General features: G+C 35.4%; 1 protein-coding gene across 1 annotated transcript; it reads left to right on the top strand.

Annotated features, from left to right (window-relative positions):
• Positions 1 to 12,171: 12,171 nt before the first annotated feature.
• On the top strand, positions 12,172 to 14,986 carry LOC103777417 (gamma-aminobutyric acid receptor subunit beta-2; the record flags this gene model as incomplete). Its single annotated transcript, XM_008944970.1, has 3 exons — positions 12,172 to 12,309; positions 13,504 to 13,656; positions 14,733 to 14,986. Coding segments are annotated over 3 exons (545 nt in total), but the record flags the coding sequence as incomplete, so codon positions are not given.
• Positions 14,987 to 15,517: the final 531 nt, after the last annotated feature.

Raw genomic sequence — 15,517 nt, 5'->3', positions numbered from 1 at the left:
TTTTCTTGGATTGGGGATGACCCTCTCCTTTATGCCTCTCCTTTATGTTCACATGTGTTGCTGATTCTAGTACTTAGTAGTGTAGGATTTACTGTTGTTAATGGCAAGACAGTTCCATCAAAATGAAGTCTAGCCTGTGCTGTCTTCCGATAAGGGAGGTTTCACTTCAGCCCTTTCAGTTCTATTTTTGTAAAAATGCTCTATTTCATCCTTTTTTTGCCTCTGTAACATTTTTTTTTTTTCTTGAATAACTCCTAGTACTTTAAAAAGTAGGTATCAGACTCAGTCTGTGATTCTGTACGAGTGCTTGGTGTACAGGAAGGTAATAAAGTACTTCTTAGCCATTTCACCACTGTGCATGCAAGTTTGATGTAATTACAGACCTTGTGCCTAGGAAAACATTGGATTTGCAGCCTTTTCACTTGTCTAACAGCTACATGAAATGTTCGAAGTCGAACTAGCTGTTAAAAGACACTCGGGACAGTTCAGCTCTTCAGTGTTCCCACTTCTAACGTGTGAAAAAATGACGCAGTAAAATTCCAGTGAGAGAGATCAGTGCCTTCCAAAGAAACTTGTTGCATATTCCCATTTATTCTTTGCCACTTTTAGAGGCCTTTCATTCGAAACTTTGGACAAGTATTACCTTATAGAATAGCAGTAATAAAATATTTCCTAAAAACTTATATTTACTTGTAATGTGAACAGAGTGCAGCGGTAATTCAGATATTATACAAAGTTGGAAGCACTGCAGATAGGACAGAGGCTTAGTGTTCACAAGGTGGCTGTTTGATACCTGCAGCACTGATGTGCTTGTGAACCATGACAGCCTCTCAGAGAGTGAGGATGCTACAGAGCAGGGGAGGAAGCCAATTTTCATGTTTATGGTAACAGAGCTCATTGTACTTTCACCTTCTTGCTTCTACAGTGAAGCAATGCAGTCCCTGCAGATAATGATTTTCTGATTCATGAAGCCCACAGACACAGGATAATACTTTCTAAGGGAAGGGTGAAGTTAGAAAATAGGAATATAAGTGTAGATACTGACTTGTGACACAAATAAGCTTGGTGTTGTAAGGGTATGATAGCAATGTCACTGTACAAGGAAGAAAGCAGTTTAAATAGGGATCGCACAAGCACCAGCATGGAGTACTGTAGGCTCGTATGAAAATATTGTCAGATTGCCTCTATTTTTTTGAGCTTGGAACAGAATTTGAATCAATTCCTTCAATGACACTGTGCAATTGTGTCAGAAAAATAGTGTGATTATGAAGTGCTAATAATAGCATTTTCCACTGCTGCATTGTGTATTATACTTTATTGTTTTATTCATGTGTTTTTCTCTTAATTTTTTTGAAGAAGGGTATTTATTTCAAAGGCACGAGAGAGGTGCAGTCCACACGGGGCTCTCAGCATAAAGATGTTATGCTTTAACTTTTCTATTTGAGGCTGATTCCCTTTTATGTATGTTAAAATGTTGTACTGGATTCTTTTTAATGAACATTTATAAGCAGATAGCCTGCTTTTCCAGCCCAAGAGGCAACCTTATGTAATACATATTTGCATATTGACACAGTTACGATACTAGAGCTAGAGGAAAGCAGAATAAAAGTCAACAGAATGTGTTAAAATCTGCTTGTGGGGAAAAGTTCCTTTAAGTGCTGACACTATCCTGTCTCAGTCACATCTACTTCAAGAAATAGGCATAGCCTCGAGCAATGCCTGGAGTTGCCACTCAGAGGAAAAGTGAATATTAGAAAAGTTAGAGACATTTTTGTTAACTTAAGAACTTATGAAATGTGAAATGCAGTGGTGGAGTCCTCTTGGTATTATGGTACATGGGTACGACAGTGCAAACCAGGGAGGATATAGGAAATACAGGATACCAGGTAAAACAGAAATTACCTATAGAGCAGGATTTAGCATGGCTTTGTCTTACATAAAAGCCAAAACTTTAAACTAGACTAAAGTGAACTCTTCTTCTGAGGAAAATGTGAAAGGAGGTTGATTCTGACATGGATTTCACGGAAGGTAGCTGCTTAACAGTGTGTTTGGGGCTCTTCAGGGTTACAGTCTTCTGTGCCAATTAAATGCAGAGAGCTAACGTAGATTTCTTTCTCCTTCTTTGGCCTTGTCTTATCTCCTGTTAAAACACTTCCACTTCCTGCTACCTTGGGCATGCCTATCCACAACCATTAGCATCTTGTTACCCACCAAATACCATTTCTTTGTATACCATTTCTACAACCTGGAGGGTTTTGTGTCAAAAGAATTCATTCTTGCCTCTTTCAGCATCCTAGGAAAGTAGCTGGGATACTGCCAACAAACCTGTGCTGTCTTTTCTGATACGGGTGTCACAACAGAGTTTCCTGCAGAAGAGTCCTCTGAGCCTTGAGGCACACAGCTCCCACCAAAATGTTTTGAGAAGGCAGCAATGTGCTTTGTCATACCAACCAGGCTGTGTGAAGGACATCTAGGGATGTTACAGGTTGATTGTGATTTTTAGGAAATATTGATGTAGTTCTAACAATATCTGGGTGTATAATTAACAGTCTTATAAACTTAATTCACATGGTACTGACTGTATAAATAATTCTTCACACCAAAGGTATTTATTATCCTTAAAAAGCTTTTAGAAGACAAAGGACTTATCCAGATAGGAAACTATCTTAAGGTCACAGATCTATATAAATGGATGACTGTAGAAAGAGTGCTCATTATAACTTACTCATAATAAAAAGAAAATAAATTTTTGCAAGCTCAGTTAAGAGTCCAATCTTAATTCTACATATATAAAAACGTATTTTTTTTAATGTGCAAGTGATGTCTAGCTCTTATAAGTAACAGTTTTTAGCATATTGTTGTTGGACAGTCGATGAGAGCAATGTTCCTACTCTTTCATAATGAGATCTTTACTCAGAATTAGAAGTGCTTTAGATGCTATGATGTCCTGAATATTGCAGATAAAGAGAGAATAATGTTCCAGAACGTTGCCTCACGCTGCATTGCATGCTAACATATCTTAATGAATAAATGTTTTTCTAAATTGAACAAATGGCATAGGCATCAGACAGCAGAGCTGCCTTCTACAAATTATGTTTTACTCTTTGTGGCCTTGGATTTTTAATACAGCTATGGAATAACTAAGCAGAGTGTAGTATTAATGCAGTTTTATAAATAATGTTAAGGTTGCCAGGCATTGTTCATTTTTCCTTTCTCTTTTTTAATGTACATCAGCATTCAAAATCTCGGCTGATAGTGGGTTGTGAGGAAGTTAGATATGCAAGACCAAATGCTGTAAGGTTACTTTACTGAAACACCGAGTATTTCCTCAAATCTGCAAGTTAGATACCACAAAATTAATTTGTTCAAATTGTGCATGGCACAAGAAACTTGCCAAGGGAAGAGGAAGCAGGGACTAGAAAAGGTTGCTTAGGTTCAAGATACTGGCAGGTCTTCAGAACTGCTTTGGTTGAGGAAATGTACTGTCAACAGAAGAAGGCCAGGGTAATAGCATAGGACTAGAATGATGGCATTTGCTGCCTCAGGTATTTGCAGCTTCCTTCAGCTTGTTCAAAAAGGCTCTAACTGACTTTTCGAGGGTGACGTTACCCTCACTAAGGTCAATCACATTATCCACTTATTATGGGCTGCTTGCGAGAGGAAAAAAAAGAAAAAGTAGTGTTGATCTTTTAAAAAATCTATAAAATAGATTTTCTTTTTCCTTTTTTAAATACTGTTCATGTTTAATTATTCAGTCTGTTAGGAAGTAAGTTAGCAGAACACTGCACAAATCCTCAGGAAGTATCACAGTCAAGCAGAACTCTTATCCACCTGTTTGTTTATGGAATTTATATAATGCTGCAATTAATATCGAAGAGATACATGATTTATTTACTGAATTTTGTTCATGTGAAAAATTTTAGCAATGTATATTAAATATGTGCACTTAACTGTCGTCATTTATTTACACTGGATGTTTTGCAGGATGGTAGAAGGTTCAAATAGGCCTTGGGTAGTCTCTTGGCATTCTGAGTTAGTCTTTCATTCTACATACCACAGTTCAGCTTCCTGGGAGATGTGCTTAGTTTCTTATTAAGGTTAAATCTTGTGAGCTGGCTGAAGCAAACATTTTTCTGTAAGCGATTTTCAATGCCAAAGCGTGGTATTGAAGATATTTATTCTTTTTATTTAACTTTGTCTTGATTTCATTGACATAAGCGTGGAAGAAAATAATTATGAATGATGCAGTAACATTTTCTTAAGTCTTAAAATGTAATAAATACTTTATATTTTTACTTTGTAGATTACTCTGAAAAGAAACCTTTTACCTGCTTATACCTGATTGTACTTGTCTTTTCAAAATGGTTATTTTCACTTCTGTTTGTTTTGTGATTTAATGGCATTGAAATAGATCACTTAAGAATCGCTGTGTTCATTTTTATCATATTTACATCAGCTGCAGTTCAAATTTAAATAGCAGTTTGTTATTTCTGCCTAAATGTTGCTTTCCTCAGCAACAATTGATATCCTCATGCTTATATATTGCAATTTCCTGCTGTGTCTTTGATGGTCTACTATTATGAGAAGTGAAAGTAATTTTCTTGGGTTTTCTGTATAGCTGATAATCAAACTGAGCTTAAAGAAAATACACCATTATCCTGGGCTTCTTAATATTCAGTTTCCCAGTATTCTGCCACAGTATATTTTAATTACAAATTAAAAGATGCACTTTTTTTAGCTTTGTTAAAAAGTCTCTTACAGATTTGTCATGTTCAACACAGTTACTTGTGTGTTCAGGAATTCCTTTTTTATGTGGTATATTTAATAGGGAATTGATAAACATTACTGCAGAATAGCAACGTATACTAATCTGCTTTTTGAAATTTAGAGACTGAAGGATTTTTTTCTTTGTAATTTTGCTATTAGTAGAAGTGAGAAATAAATACATTTAGCACTCTGTTTATATTGACAGCAGTTGCCACACGTGTTTTTTTCATGTAACTTTTTCTTAATTTCATCCATGCTACACTCAAACCTCAGAGATCAGTGCACAAAAGGGACAGATCATCGTCAACATTGTCCTTAGAGGAGGCCCTCTCAGAAATGTAGTCAGTTAGATAATATAAACTGCAGCAGTACTGTGGGATAGGATGTTTCTAGGTCCTGTATAAAATGTGCATGGTTATCTAACATTATTTCTTTGCCTACAGAAATCAGACATATAATTGTTAATAGTGATGGAAATCCCTGAAATTTAGACTTTTAACTAAATAAAACTGGACCAGATATATTATACATTATTGTGTTCTGGGCTATGCTTAATACGTAAACATAGCACTTGATCTCCAGTGAACACTAAGCAGAAATGAATGATGGAGATCAGAAAAAAAAAGATTAAGAGCGTTCTTGCATGTGATTTGTGAATTCCCACAGATCTGGGAAAGATCAAGTTACACTGAAAGTGGCAGTATACAGCACTGCAGAGCCTAGCACTGACCAGTATGGTGCTCAGTTGTTACTGGAGTCTTAGAATATAGTTCTGATGATGTGGCATCCACTTTGAGCTAATTAGGCATTGTTGTCTTCATATTACCAGGCACCAGTGTGCTCCGTATACTTATCTCTCTTTTGTGTGGGGAACACTTGGATGTACAGATTCTCCATGGTGTTGAATCCAGTAACTTTTTAGGTCATTCGTACTGGTGGGAGTAACTGAGCTTATGGAAGCAGAAAGATTGCAAGAAATTACTAAATTCTATGAGGTAGAAGATTTTTGAATATTATTGCACTCATAAAATTCTTCTATTCTCTCATTTCCTAGAAGTATTGTAACAGCAGAAATTTACTTATGTGAAAGCATTTTGCAGCAAGTGCCCTGAAGTACAAATGATTTTCCATGAAATCATTAGGAAAAAAACAGCAATGACATCTATTGGGTTCCAGCAGGACACCTATTCATTTACCAGGCTTACTGTAAGCAAGAGTCAGCCTGAAGTGCCTTCATGAAAATTAAACTTGGTTCGGCTAACACCATGAAAAGCCTACTCTAAGCAATTCTGTAATTTCACTTGTCCATCAAAACTTCTTTTTAATAGCTTTATACTGTCCCACAGTACTTATGGAGGCACATTTCCTTCTTCCCTTCTTTCTTCTCCCCACCCCACTCTCTCCAGTAAGGAACAGTTTGTACAACCTGAAGATTATTTTTTTTTGAGAATGTTAATAATTTAATCTAAAAATCAATTGAGTTTAACTGTAGTCAGAAAATTGCACATCCTCTTTTGTACCCAAATCCTCAGAGCCTTAGGTGAAAAAGTCTTTGAAGTCAAATGTAAAAAGAATTTTAATGTTTTATGGAGAAAGGCAGAATTTTGGAGGGGTGAGAAGGAGGAAAAAGAAACAAGTACAATTTGCTTTCCCCAGTTTCTCTGATGTCCAATATGTTCAGCGATACACAAACTGCCTTTCCTTCTCCTCTTCATACCACCCTATCGATGACCACTCCTCAGCTTTGAAGATCTCTGCAAATTCAAAGAAACACTTCTAACTTATTTTTTCTGGTTATGTTTTCAAATGACTAAGTGGATAGTGAAAAACGAAGTGATGTAGTGGACCAAGTGTCAGTGTTATATGAATTTCAAGATATGCTTTGGCGTTACTTATGATTTTGTGAGTAAGTTTGCTGTATGAAGAAATTAGTAAAAAGGAGGAAGTGGTGAATCTATTTTTAAAAATAAACAAAATGTCTAGATACTCGTACTAAAGACGTTTCACAATTTGCTATATAAACAGGATTAACCATTTGTTTAATATTTCTGTATCGCATTAATCTCATAGTACAGGGCCTGCAGGTGTCAAATTTCTCAATTAGTGTACAGCCTGCATTTAAATAAATTAATGTCCTCTAACTGTCAGCTGAGGATATTTTATATATTCTTAATCAAAGCATCCAGTCTGGTATATATATTACCCATCAGTTTTCTCCATTTTATTTTGGAAAGCTACTATATCGTGAATGGCTAGGCAAAGAAAATCTGATGGAGAGCAGCAGAGATATGAGAAATCAGATTGCTTGGTATTCATTCCCTACTTATAAGTCCATAGATTTTTTTTAATATTTCAATATTTTTTCTATTTTTTTAATATATGTAATGTAATTTTGTAGGATTTTTTTTTAAATACTATGTATATAATTCTACTGTGTGTATGCTATTCTTCTTGTAAATAGTTGCTTTTTAATAGGTTTTAATTCCAGATAATAGTATATAATAATAAGATGAATATAATAATAATAATGTAATAGTATTTAATTCCAGAATGTGCTGTAAGATGAGTTTTTGCCTGTTGTTGATGAGCAAAAGACAAATACCTCAGAGTGAGTTTAATGCATGGCGTTAATGAATCCGTTCTGTGTTTTAGCCAAATTTTCACCATTGTGCATGTTTTGTTGTTGTGTTTTTTTTTTCTTATAAATAAACAAATGTGTTATCTTTAGTGTCCAGGTGCTACCATATTGTGAATAATATGGACTACTTGAGTACCTACCTACACAGTGTGCATACTGTAGATGTATATGTGCACATATATATCAATCTAAAAATATAGCCCAGCTGTCATGTACAAACAAAAACTCAGTGGCAGTGAATCCTACTGCTAAAACCTGTGGTTTTACAGAAAAGTTGCTACTTTTTTTCCATTGTCTGTTGTTTCTGATGACAGTCTTGAGTCTAAATACTCCCATACTCAGCCAGTAATGGTACAGCTTTCATTTTAGGTTGTTTATATTTAAAGAACTTCCAAATTTGGACTTCTCTTAAACAGACTGGAAAAAAGTAGGTATTTTTGTAGTATCTATGTGAAGGTGGTTTTATTTCATGTTCTACTAGTTCTTTGTTTTTCTTCTACAGTGATTCATGATCTGTCGTTCTTTGAAGTACAGGCAGTGAGAAACACCCTGTCCATGTTAATGGGAATGGAGAATGCTTTGCTTCTCTCCAGACGGGTGCCATATTACTAGGATAGTGTATTGATTTGGTTGGCTGCCGATGTGTGATCCGTGTCAGAAATGAGAAATTGAACTTTCTGAATGTGAAGTAGATTGTGCTGCTGCTGATAAATAAATGATTAAGGAAAAAGTAATCAATCAGATTCTCTGTGCCGGTAGCAGTGCTACATAGACAATTTAATATATAGTAAAACAACAGTTCTTTTACAATTTAAATCAAATAGACAGTATTCTGTGCTAAACCCAGGTCCTTGCAAAAACAACGTGGCATTTTTGGTTTTAGTATACTTAACTTTCTACATTACTGACGTGTGACCTGGTAATGTAGAAATATTGAGCTGACTTTCATTAATTCTGTCTTTTTCTTGTCAAGAGTCGCAGGTTATTTTCTAGGCTTCTTATTACTATTTAAAATTGGTTGGTCTTTAAATAATTTTGACCTGTAAGTAGAGTTGGTTTGAGTCCCAAATACCTGCAGACATTTTTTATTATAACCACAGGTAATTTGGACTTTAATATCAGTAAAGCATCCACTAGAGACATGAATAGGCCCGTTCTTTCTTCTGGCAGATGTTTTGCAGATATTAGACTTATATCCAATTATCTTTGGGTACTCTAGCAGTACACAATAGCATTCATGTGCAGATGACTATAATAATCTTTTTTCTCCTTCTCTATGTTATAAAATGAATGGGGTAATTTATCCTTCTTGAAAAGAGAGAAGTATTTTAATGAAAGCTTGAAAAGACTTCCTGAAATTCTTCTTACCGATACCTAATAACGAGTCATATCATTCAGTGTCAAAGTCTCAGCTTAGCATTCCCACAGAGTAAGTACCTTAAGCAGCAGGGAGTTCTGCACAGAGTCCCCAGAGCAGCCCAGACCTGCATATTTTGGATTCTTCAGTTTGAACTTTTGGGTGAGATTTTTTTCAAAGGGAGTTCAGTTCTCCTCAACAGGTAATTGTTGGTATTTGCTATTCAATATATTTAAATAAATTACCCTGCTTAATCCAGCTGAGTTTAGTAACTGATATTGGAGTCTGGAACTTGCTGTTGGAGGGCAGGGTAGATTTGTCATGGAATATCAGCAAAACTTTGCAATATCGCAAAGTAAGAGTGAACCCTCACAACAAGGTATGCAATATAATTCTTTCTAAACTCTTTAAGGATGTTCTTTTGCATTTTTCATAACATGTACTTGCTTTTACATCTCAAGATCAGCCAATCTATTAATTTTTCTCTGTTTTATTTTAGATCTATTTTATTTTTGTCTCTGAAAGTCTAGAATGAGACTTGACAAATATAAAGTGGTGTTTAACAGCTCAAACCTGTTAGTTCAGAAACTATGGTAATCTCAATTACGTAACTAAATAAAAGTATTCCTCATTTCTATAAATGTTCAATACTTAGAAGTACCTAAGTATTTCAGGTCATTTTGGAAGGAAATAAAATATTTTGCTGTTCCATCATCTACCTTTTGGTATCTTTATACTGTGAAGGAAACAGAACAAGGTTAATTGAAAAAAAAACAAGAGATAAGCAGGGAGGCTCTCATATAATTAAGCAGGCTTAGAAAATCATGTTTAAGCAGCAAAATACGTTCTTTCCTCATAAGAAGAAAATAATTCCAGTCTCCATGGTAAGTCTGTAATTTGACTCTTCAAATAATTTAATGGATACTACACAACAATGTGAAATCAGTTCTAACATTAGTCTTAACAGGCTGAAGTAAGGATGCCTCGCTTGGCTATTGGAAATGATTGTGCTGAAGCTGTTCTTTTTCTTACCTCTAAATACAGAATCTCTTGGTCAACATGCAACAATTTTGTGTTGTAAATTTTATCTGAGAGAATTTTATGTGTGGTGCTGAAGGTTTTCCTATGCAAAAATGTTATAAGACAAAAGTCCATCACGTGTTGATCTTCATGAGACAAATTCAAGGCTGAGAGTTATGATGATTAAAAGTGCAGATTTGAACATACTTTGTATCACAAAGTGTGTAAGAGGCGTCAGTATGATTGTGGAGTCAAGGTCCATGCTTGTTTTATTACAGAGGATATGCCTTCTAGTGGCAGATGTTAATCTTGTCTCCTTTTCAGACCGCTCAAGTTTTAGACTCTGAACAAGTAGCATATAATACAAGCAAAGATTATGGTATCTATAAGATTCTTTTTGTGGTACTATCTAAACACAGGAGGGAAGCTAAATACTGTGGCAAGTTATTAGTCCAGATTATGTTCAGTTATTCCTTTGATTCTCATCTTGGTATAACAGGAAACAGATCAGTGACCATTGATGTAAGCTATTTGTCAATGTGAATTTAAACTGTGTTAAAACTTTAAGTGTTAAACTGCAGGAGTTCTGGATAAGTCAAAAGCATATTATGTTCCACAGTGTAGAGCTTATTCTCCCTTAACTGTTCAAGCTCATTCAGAAAATGCAAGTGTCTTTTTTCTTTGATTGATGCCACCAGCTACAGCCAGTGAACTTCTGGCTAAATGGAAAGGTTAAGGAAGAATTTGTTCCACAAAAATAACACCCTAAAAATCTATTATTTCATCAGTTTTGTTGTCCATGTCAGTACCTTCGAAAGTAGTGCAAGTTCCATTTGAATTCCGGATGTTGATGAGCTATTCAAAATCTGTCCTCAATGAATGAGATGGCTTTGATTCTTGAAATTAGTCCTCCATTTTCTGCCTTCAGACTACTTTAGATTTGCTGTTATCCCCATGAAAAACAGAGTGAAAGAGTCACATGTACAAAAAGCTGGAATTGCTATCAACATGCTATAAGAATGTAACTACCAAAATACTTTAAATCTTGCTGTATGTTGGATAGGTTTTTCATGGTTGTTTAGGTGTTCTTAAAGATTATTGGGTTCATATCTTAAAACTTACTTGCCTTCCGCTGCTGCTGAACACCTGGATTATACTTCTGTTACCAAAAATCAATGATGCATGGAAACAGCATCCAACCTAGATGTGATATGTTCACAAAATGCATGATCTGCGTTATTCCTTAACATTAAGTGCTGTTTGAGCACACTAAAATGGTGTTTAGTATATAATTTTGTCCTTTGTGAATGAGAACTTAAAATTAAGGTCATATAAATTTAATGTTATTATGTCAGTTTCTCAAAAGGTGATAGTCATTATTCTGTCTCCGGGTGGTTCTTTTTATTTACAATTTTCAACAACAAAAACCATTAAAAGGCTACAAACCTTCATGAATATCTTACTTCCTGGTTTTGTAGTAGATTTATTTCTAATGTTTACTGATCACTTCTGTATACTCACTCTGGAGTATGCAAGATAGCTCAGCTGCCATTTGGTGAACCCAAATTCAGATTTCATGCATATGTTTTATGACTGTGTGAACATGTGCTGTCTTCTATTTTGGGTTTGTTTTTTTTTTTTTGGTTGGTGTTTTTGTGGGTGTTTTTTTGCCATCCAGAGTGATGGCTGTTGCATCTGCTACAGTTGCTTCTTACGATGGCCTCACTGAATGTCCCTGTCTTTTATTGCAGTCAAGCCATTTTCAGATAAAGATTGATGTTGTTTTAGTAAAATCTGAATAGGTTTGAACTGGACTTTGTCCTTTTCATGCATAGATTATAAACTACACAGCATACAGAGAAAATACCGTGAGATAAGTGTATGCTGAACTTCCCTCTTTGCTGTATTGCTCCCACTGTCCTCTTTCCTATGCTGATCATGTTGCCCAATACTGAAAAGCATCTCTTCCAGGCATCTCTTGGTGACCTAGTCATGTTCTGTTACCCATGCCAATATTTCAGCCCAGAGGCTGAAATGACAGCAAACACATAGTGTTTTACAAAGCCTTGAGATCAGAATTTACCTTACAGCTCTATGTATGGTTACTGTTTATATATGGGATGTGTGTAATCTTAATTTGTTTTTAAAGGTTTGCTTTGTTAATATGTTGATACAATATATCTTTGCACAAAAAAATTAAAATACACCTAAGTTTGCCATTTGAAACTATTTAGACTTGCCTGTGTATGTGTGTATGTTTATACCTATTATGTTATCAACAATTTAGGTTTGGAAATATATTGGAGATTATTTTCTGACTTAATTTTGGACTGTTCTCCATGATGTCAGAAGAGATGTGTATCTTAACTGTTTAATTCTGTTTTTATAGATGGCTATACAACAGATGACATTGAATTTTACTGGCGTGGTGGTGATAATGCAGTCACAGGAGTAACAAAGATCGAACTGCCACAGTTCTCCATTGTAGACTACAAGCTTATCACCAAGAATGTTGTTTTCTCTACAGGTTTGTGGAAGGGAAGCTAAAAGGGAGATTCACTGGGAAGACTTTTGGAATTGGGTTAATTCTTAATGTACAGTTCTTGAACTGAGCAAAAAGTTTAGAAACATGAATAAATTAGAGCAGTATTGTGAATTTTGAAAAGAGCAGGTTTTATTACACCTTTCAGAGTGTAGAAGGCATCACTCATTAACAAATGAAGAGGATACAGTAGTCTGTCATTTTAAGGCTCAGTCAAATAAGCTGTATTTTCTGTTTTCTTGTAAACACTAAGCCACTTACTTCAGCACCCTAAACACAATAAGTAGTAGCCCTGCCTGCAGGAAACTTAGGAACTCTCTTTTGCTGTTTCTAGGTGTTCCTTGTGCCAAGCTGTGGCAGCTAGAATTAGACTAATTATTTTGTCTTTGTTATAAAACTTTTTAAAACCTTTGTTCCACAGAATTCAAAATTTAGCCTATGCCAGGAAAGATATGACTTTCTGAAGGCTAAAAAGATGCTTTGTGAAGAGGAGTAGAAAACAAGATTGTATTTCATAAGGAAATAATAACAAAAAAAAAAAAAAAGATAACATTTTGATGACATTAAATCATCCAAGAGATACAATAGTAGGGTTGGGCCATTACTATGTGATGTTCTCTACCTACTTGAGAAAGCTGCTAGGTTATTAAAACAAACATCTTCAAAACTCACTTTCTAGGTCTGGGTAGAAATAATTTTTGGAGGAAGTACAGAAGGATTGTGCATCACAAATTTTTCAAAACAAAGCAGAAATAAAACTGCATTAGTGATCTCTAGGCACCCATTTCAACAAGTGCTTCACACATCAAAATTTTCTTGTGTCCAGTGACAAAGGGCAAGTATTACATTGCTTGGGGAGATTAGAGCAAGGGTTACACTCATGTAGGCATACTGCAGCTTGTCAGGGAAGAAGTATTTCTATGCTTTGATGCTCTGAACTGTAGTTTGGCTGTTGGTTGTTGAATAGTATGATTACCAGCAGATATGCACCTAGAGCATCCTTGTACCCTTAGAATAAAAGTTTAATCACAGTTCTTGCTAGAGATTCTGCATCTGATTATCCTGGATCTTTCAACTCTGTGTGTACTCTGTGTTGCATGGAACAATAAAACCAAAATGACAGAAGGTTTTCAGGCTTTATACAAGTCAATTACGGCCATGCCAAATACTCTCTTTTAGGTGCCTACCCAAGGCTGTCTCTCAGCTTTAAACTTAAGAGAAACATTGGTTACTTCATTCTGCAGACCTACATGCCTTCTATTCTGATCACTATCCTGTCCTGGGTTTCCTTCTGGATTAATTATGATGCTTCAGCTGCAAGAGTTGCTTTAGGTAGGCATTTTTACACATCTCATGTAGTGTGCTTTAACTGAATGCTTTTTCTTGCTTCTGGCTTAGTTGGTAGTGCATGATTTGAAAAATAAATCTGTTAGATCTTTTTATGTATGGCTTGTTAAGCTTCCTATTATTTAAATCAGCATTTAAATCATCACAATTTAAATAAAAATTAAAGTGATTTCATGTCTGAATTAGCTAACTGTATAATCATTGTAACCAGAATTAGCCTAATTGTCTCAACATTTTCTGTTGTTGTTTTACTGCTTGGTTTTTTTTCCAAAGAGAATGGATTTATTTTGCTTTTGCCCATGGCAGTCCAGAATACACATTCAGCACTGTGCTATGGATTATAAATTGCTTTTCCTTTCAGGTATGAATTAAAGAAAGTTTTACTAGGGTTGCATAGCTAACTTCTCATTAAGTTTGAGGGCTTTTTCGCTTTACTGTTATCTTACATTTTAAAAGCGAAAACATTTCCCTAATTAATCTCCAGAGTGCTCTTATATCCCATCACTAATCCCGTGTGTGTTTGTTTATACTGTGCCACCCATCAGAGGATCCAAGCATGTTACAAAAATAAATATGAGTATCTGTTGCCAAATTTTGTATAAATCAAACCGATTCATGCCAGTACAGCCTCATACAGATAAAACAAGTAAATCACCATAAAAGATACAGTTCAGAATTTGACATTTCAGCTTTATAGAGTACTTTCTGCATTTTACCAGGCCTTTCTGTGTAGTATTTTCCCATAAGAATTCAAGACTGCAGACATTCTGAAAATGCTGGAAGAAAGCAAGATAACAGTGACTGTAGGCTGTGCATTTGTAACTAGGACTCCTTAGAGAATATCACAGTTTAGCTGGTTATATATCTAACTTTGCATTTGATTGAATGCAATTTCTTACATAATTTTCTTTGGTGTACAAAAAAGTTAGGGATGGTTTTTTTTTCTGCCAAGGAAAAAAAATCTAGAATTTTTCAACTCTTAGCATATGAATATTAGAAGCTCTTACGATAGAAAATTAAAATTAACTCAATCAGTAGACCTGTCAATTCTTTCTTTCCAGGAATCACAACTGTGCTCACAATGACAACCATTAACACCCATCTTCGAGAGACTCTTCCCAAAATTCCATATGTGAAAGCCATCGATATGTACCTTATGGGATGTTTTGTCTTCGTTTTCATGGCTCTTCTGGAGTATGCATTGGTCAACTACATCTTCTTTGGCAGGGGACCTCAGCGTCAAAAGAAAGCGGCAGAAAAAGCTGCCAGTGCCAACAACGAGAAGTTGCGAATGGATGTCAATAAGGTAAATTGAAACGGGGCTAGACCCCAGAAGGCAGACTTTCACTTCTGCCAGACAGACCTTTGAAATGTAATTTCTTGTAGAAAATGAGCAGAGTGGGATTATTATGATCTTGTCTTAGCTCTGCAGAGCAGTGTACATAGCCACTCCAGCAATGAATGCTCTCCTCTAGCCTGGAAAACTGAAGGAGTTTCTCTAAGGAATGCACTCTGTTAAACTTTACTGTGAGATGTTTTCTCAGTCAGGATGCAGCGTTAAATATGTCTAATCTGTTTCAAAGGAACAAATCCAAAATGATGGCTGTAGCTCATATTCTAGTAAGAGCTGTATGGAACGTTAGAAATAAAGCCTAAAAAGACTTATAAATTTTTCAGCTCATCTTAATAAGAAATTTTTGCTGCAGAAGTGTTTAAAGCTTGAAAATTTTGCATGTTTTCAACATATAATGGCCCAGGATACTGTTGACTAAATGAGGAACCGATAAAGCATCAACATGCTGTGCATTTAATTTTGAATCTAAAAATGGTCCCCTGGGGATGGAGA

This window comes from Merops nubicus, unplaced genomic scaffold, assembly GCF_000691845.1.
Source record: "Merops nubicus isolate BGI_N331 unplaced genomic scaffold, ASM69184v1 scaffold42127, whole genome shotgun sequence".
NCBI lineage: Eukaryota > Metazoa > Chordata > Aves > Coraciiformes > Meropidae > Merops > Merops nubicus.
This window is presented reverse-complemented; position numbering and strand designations above follow the sequence as displayed.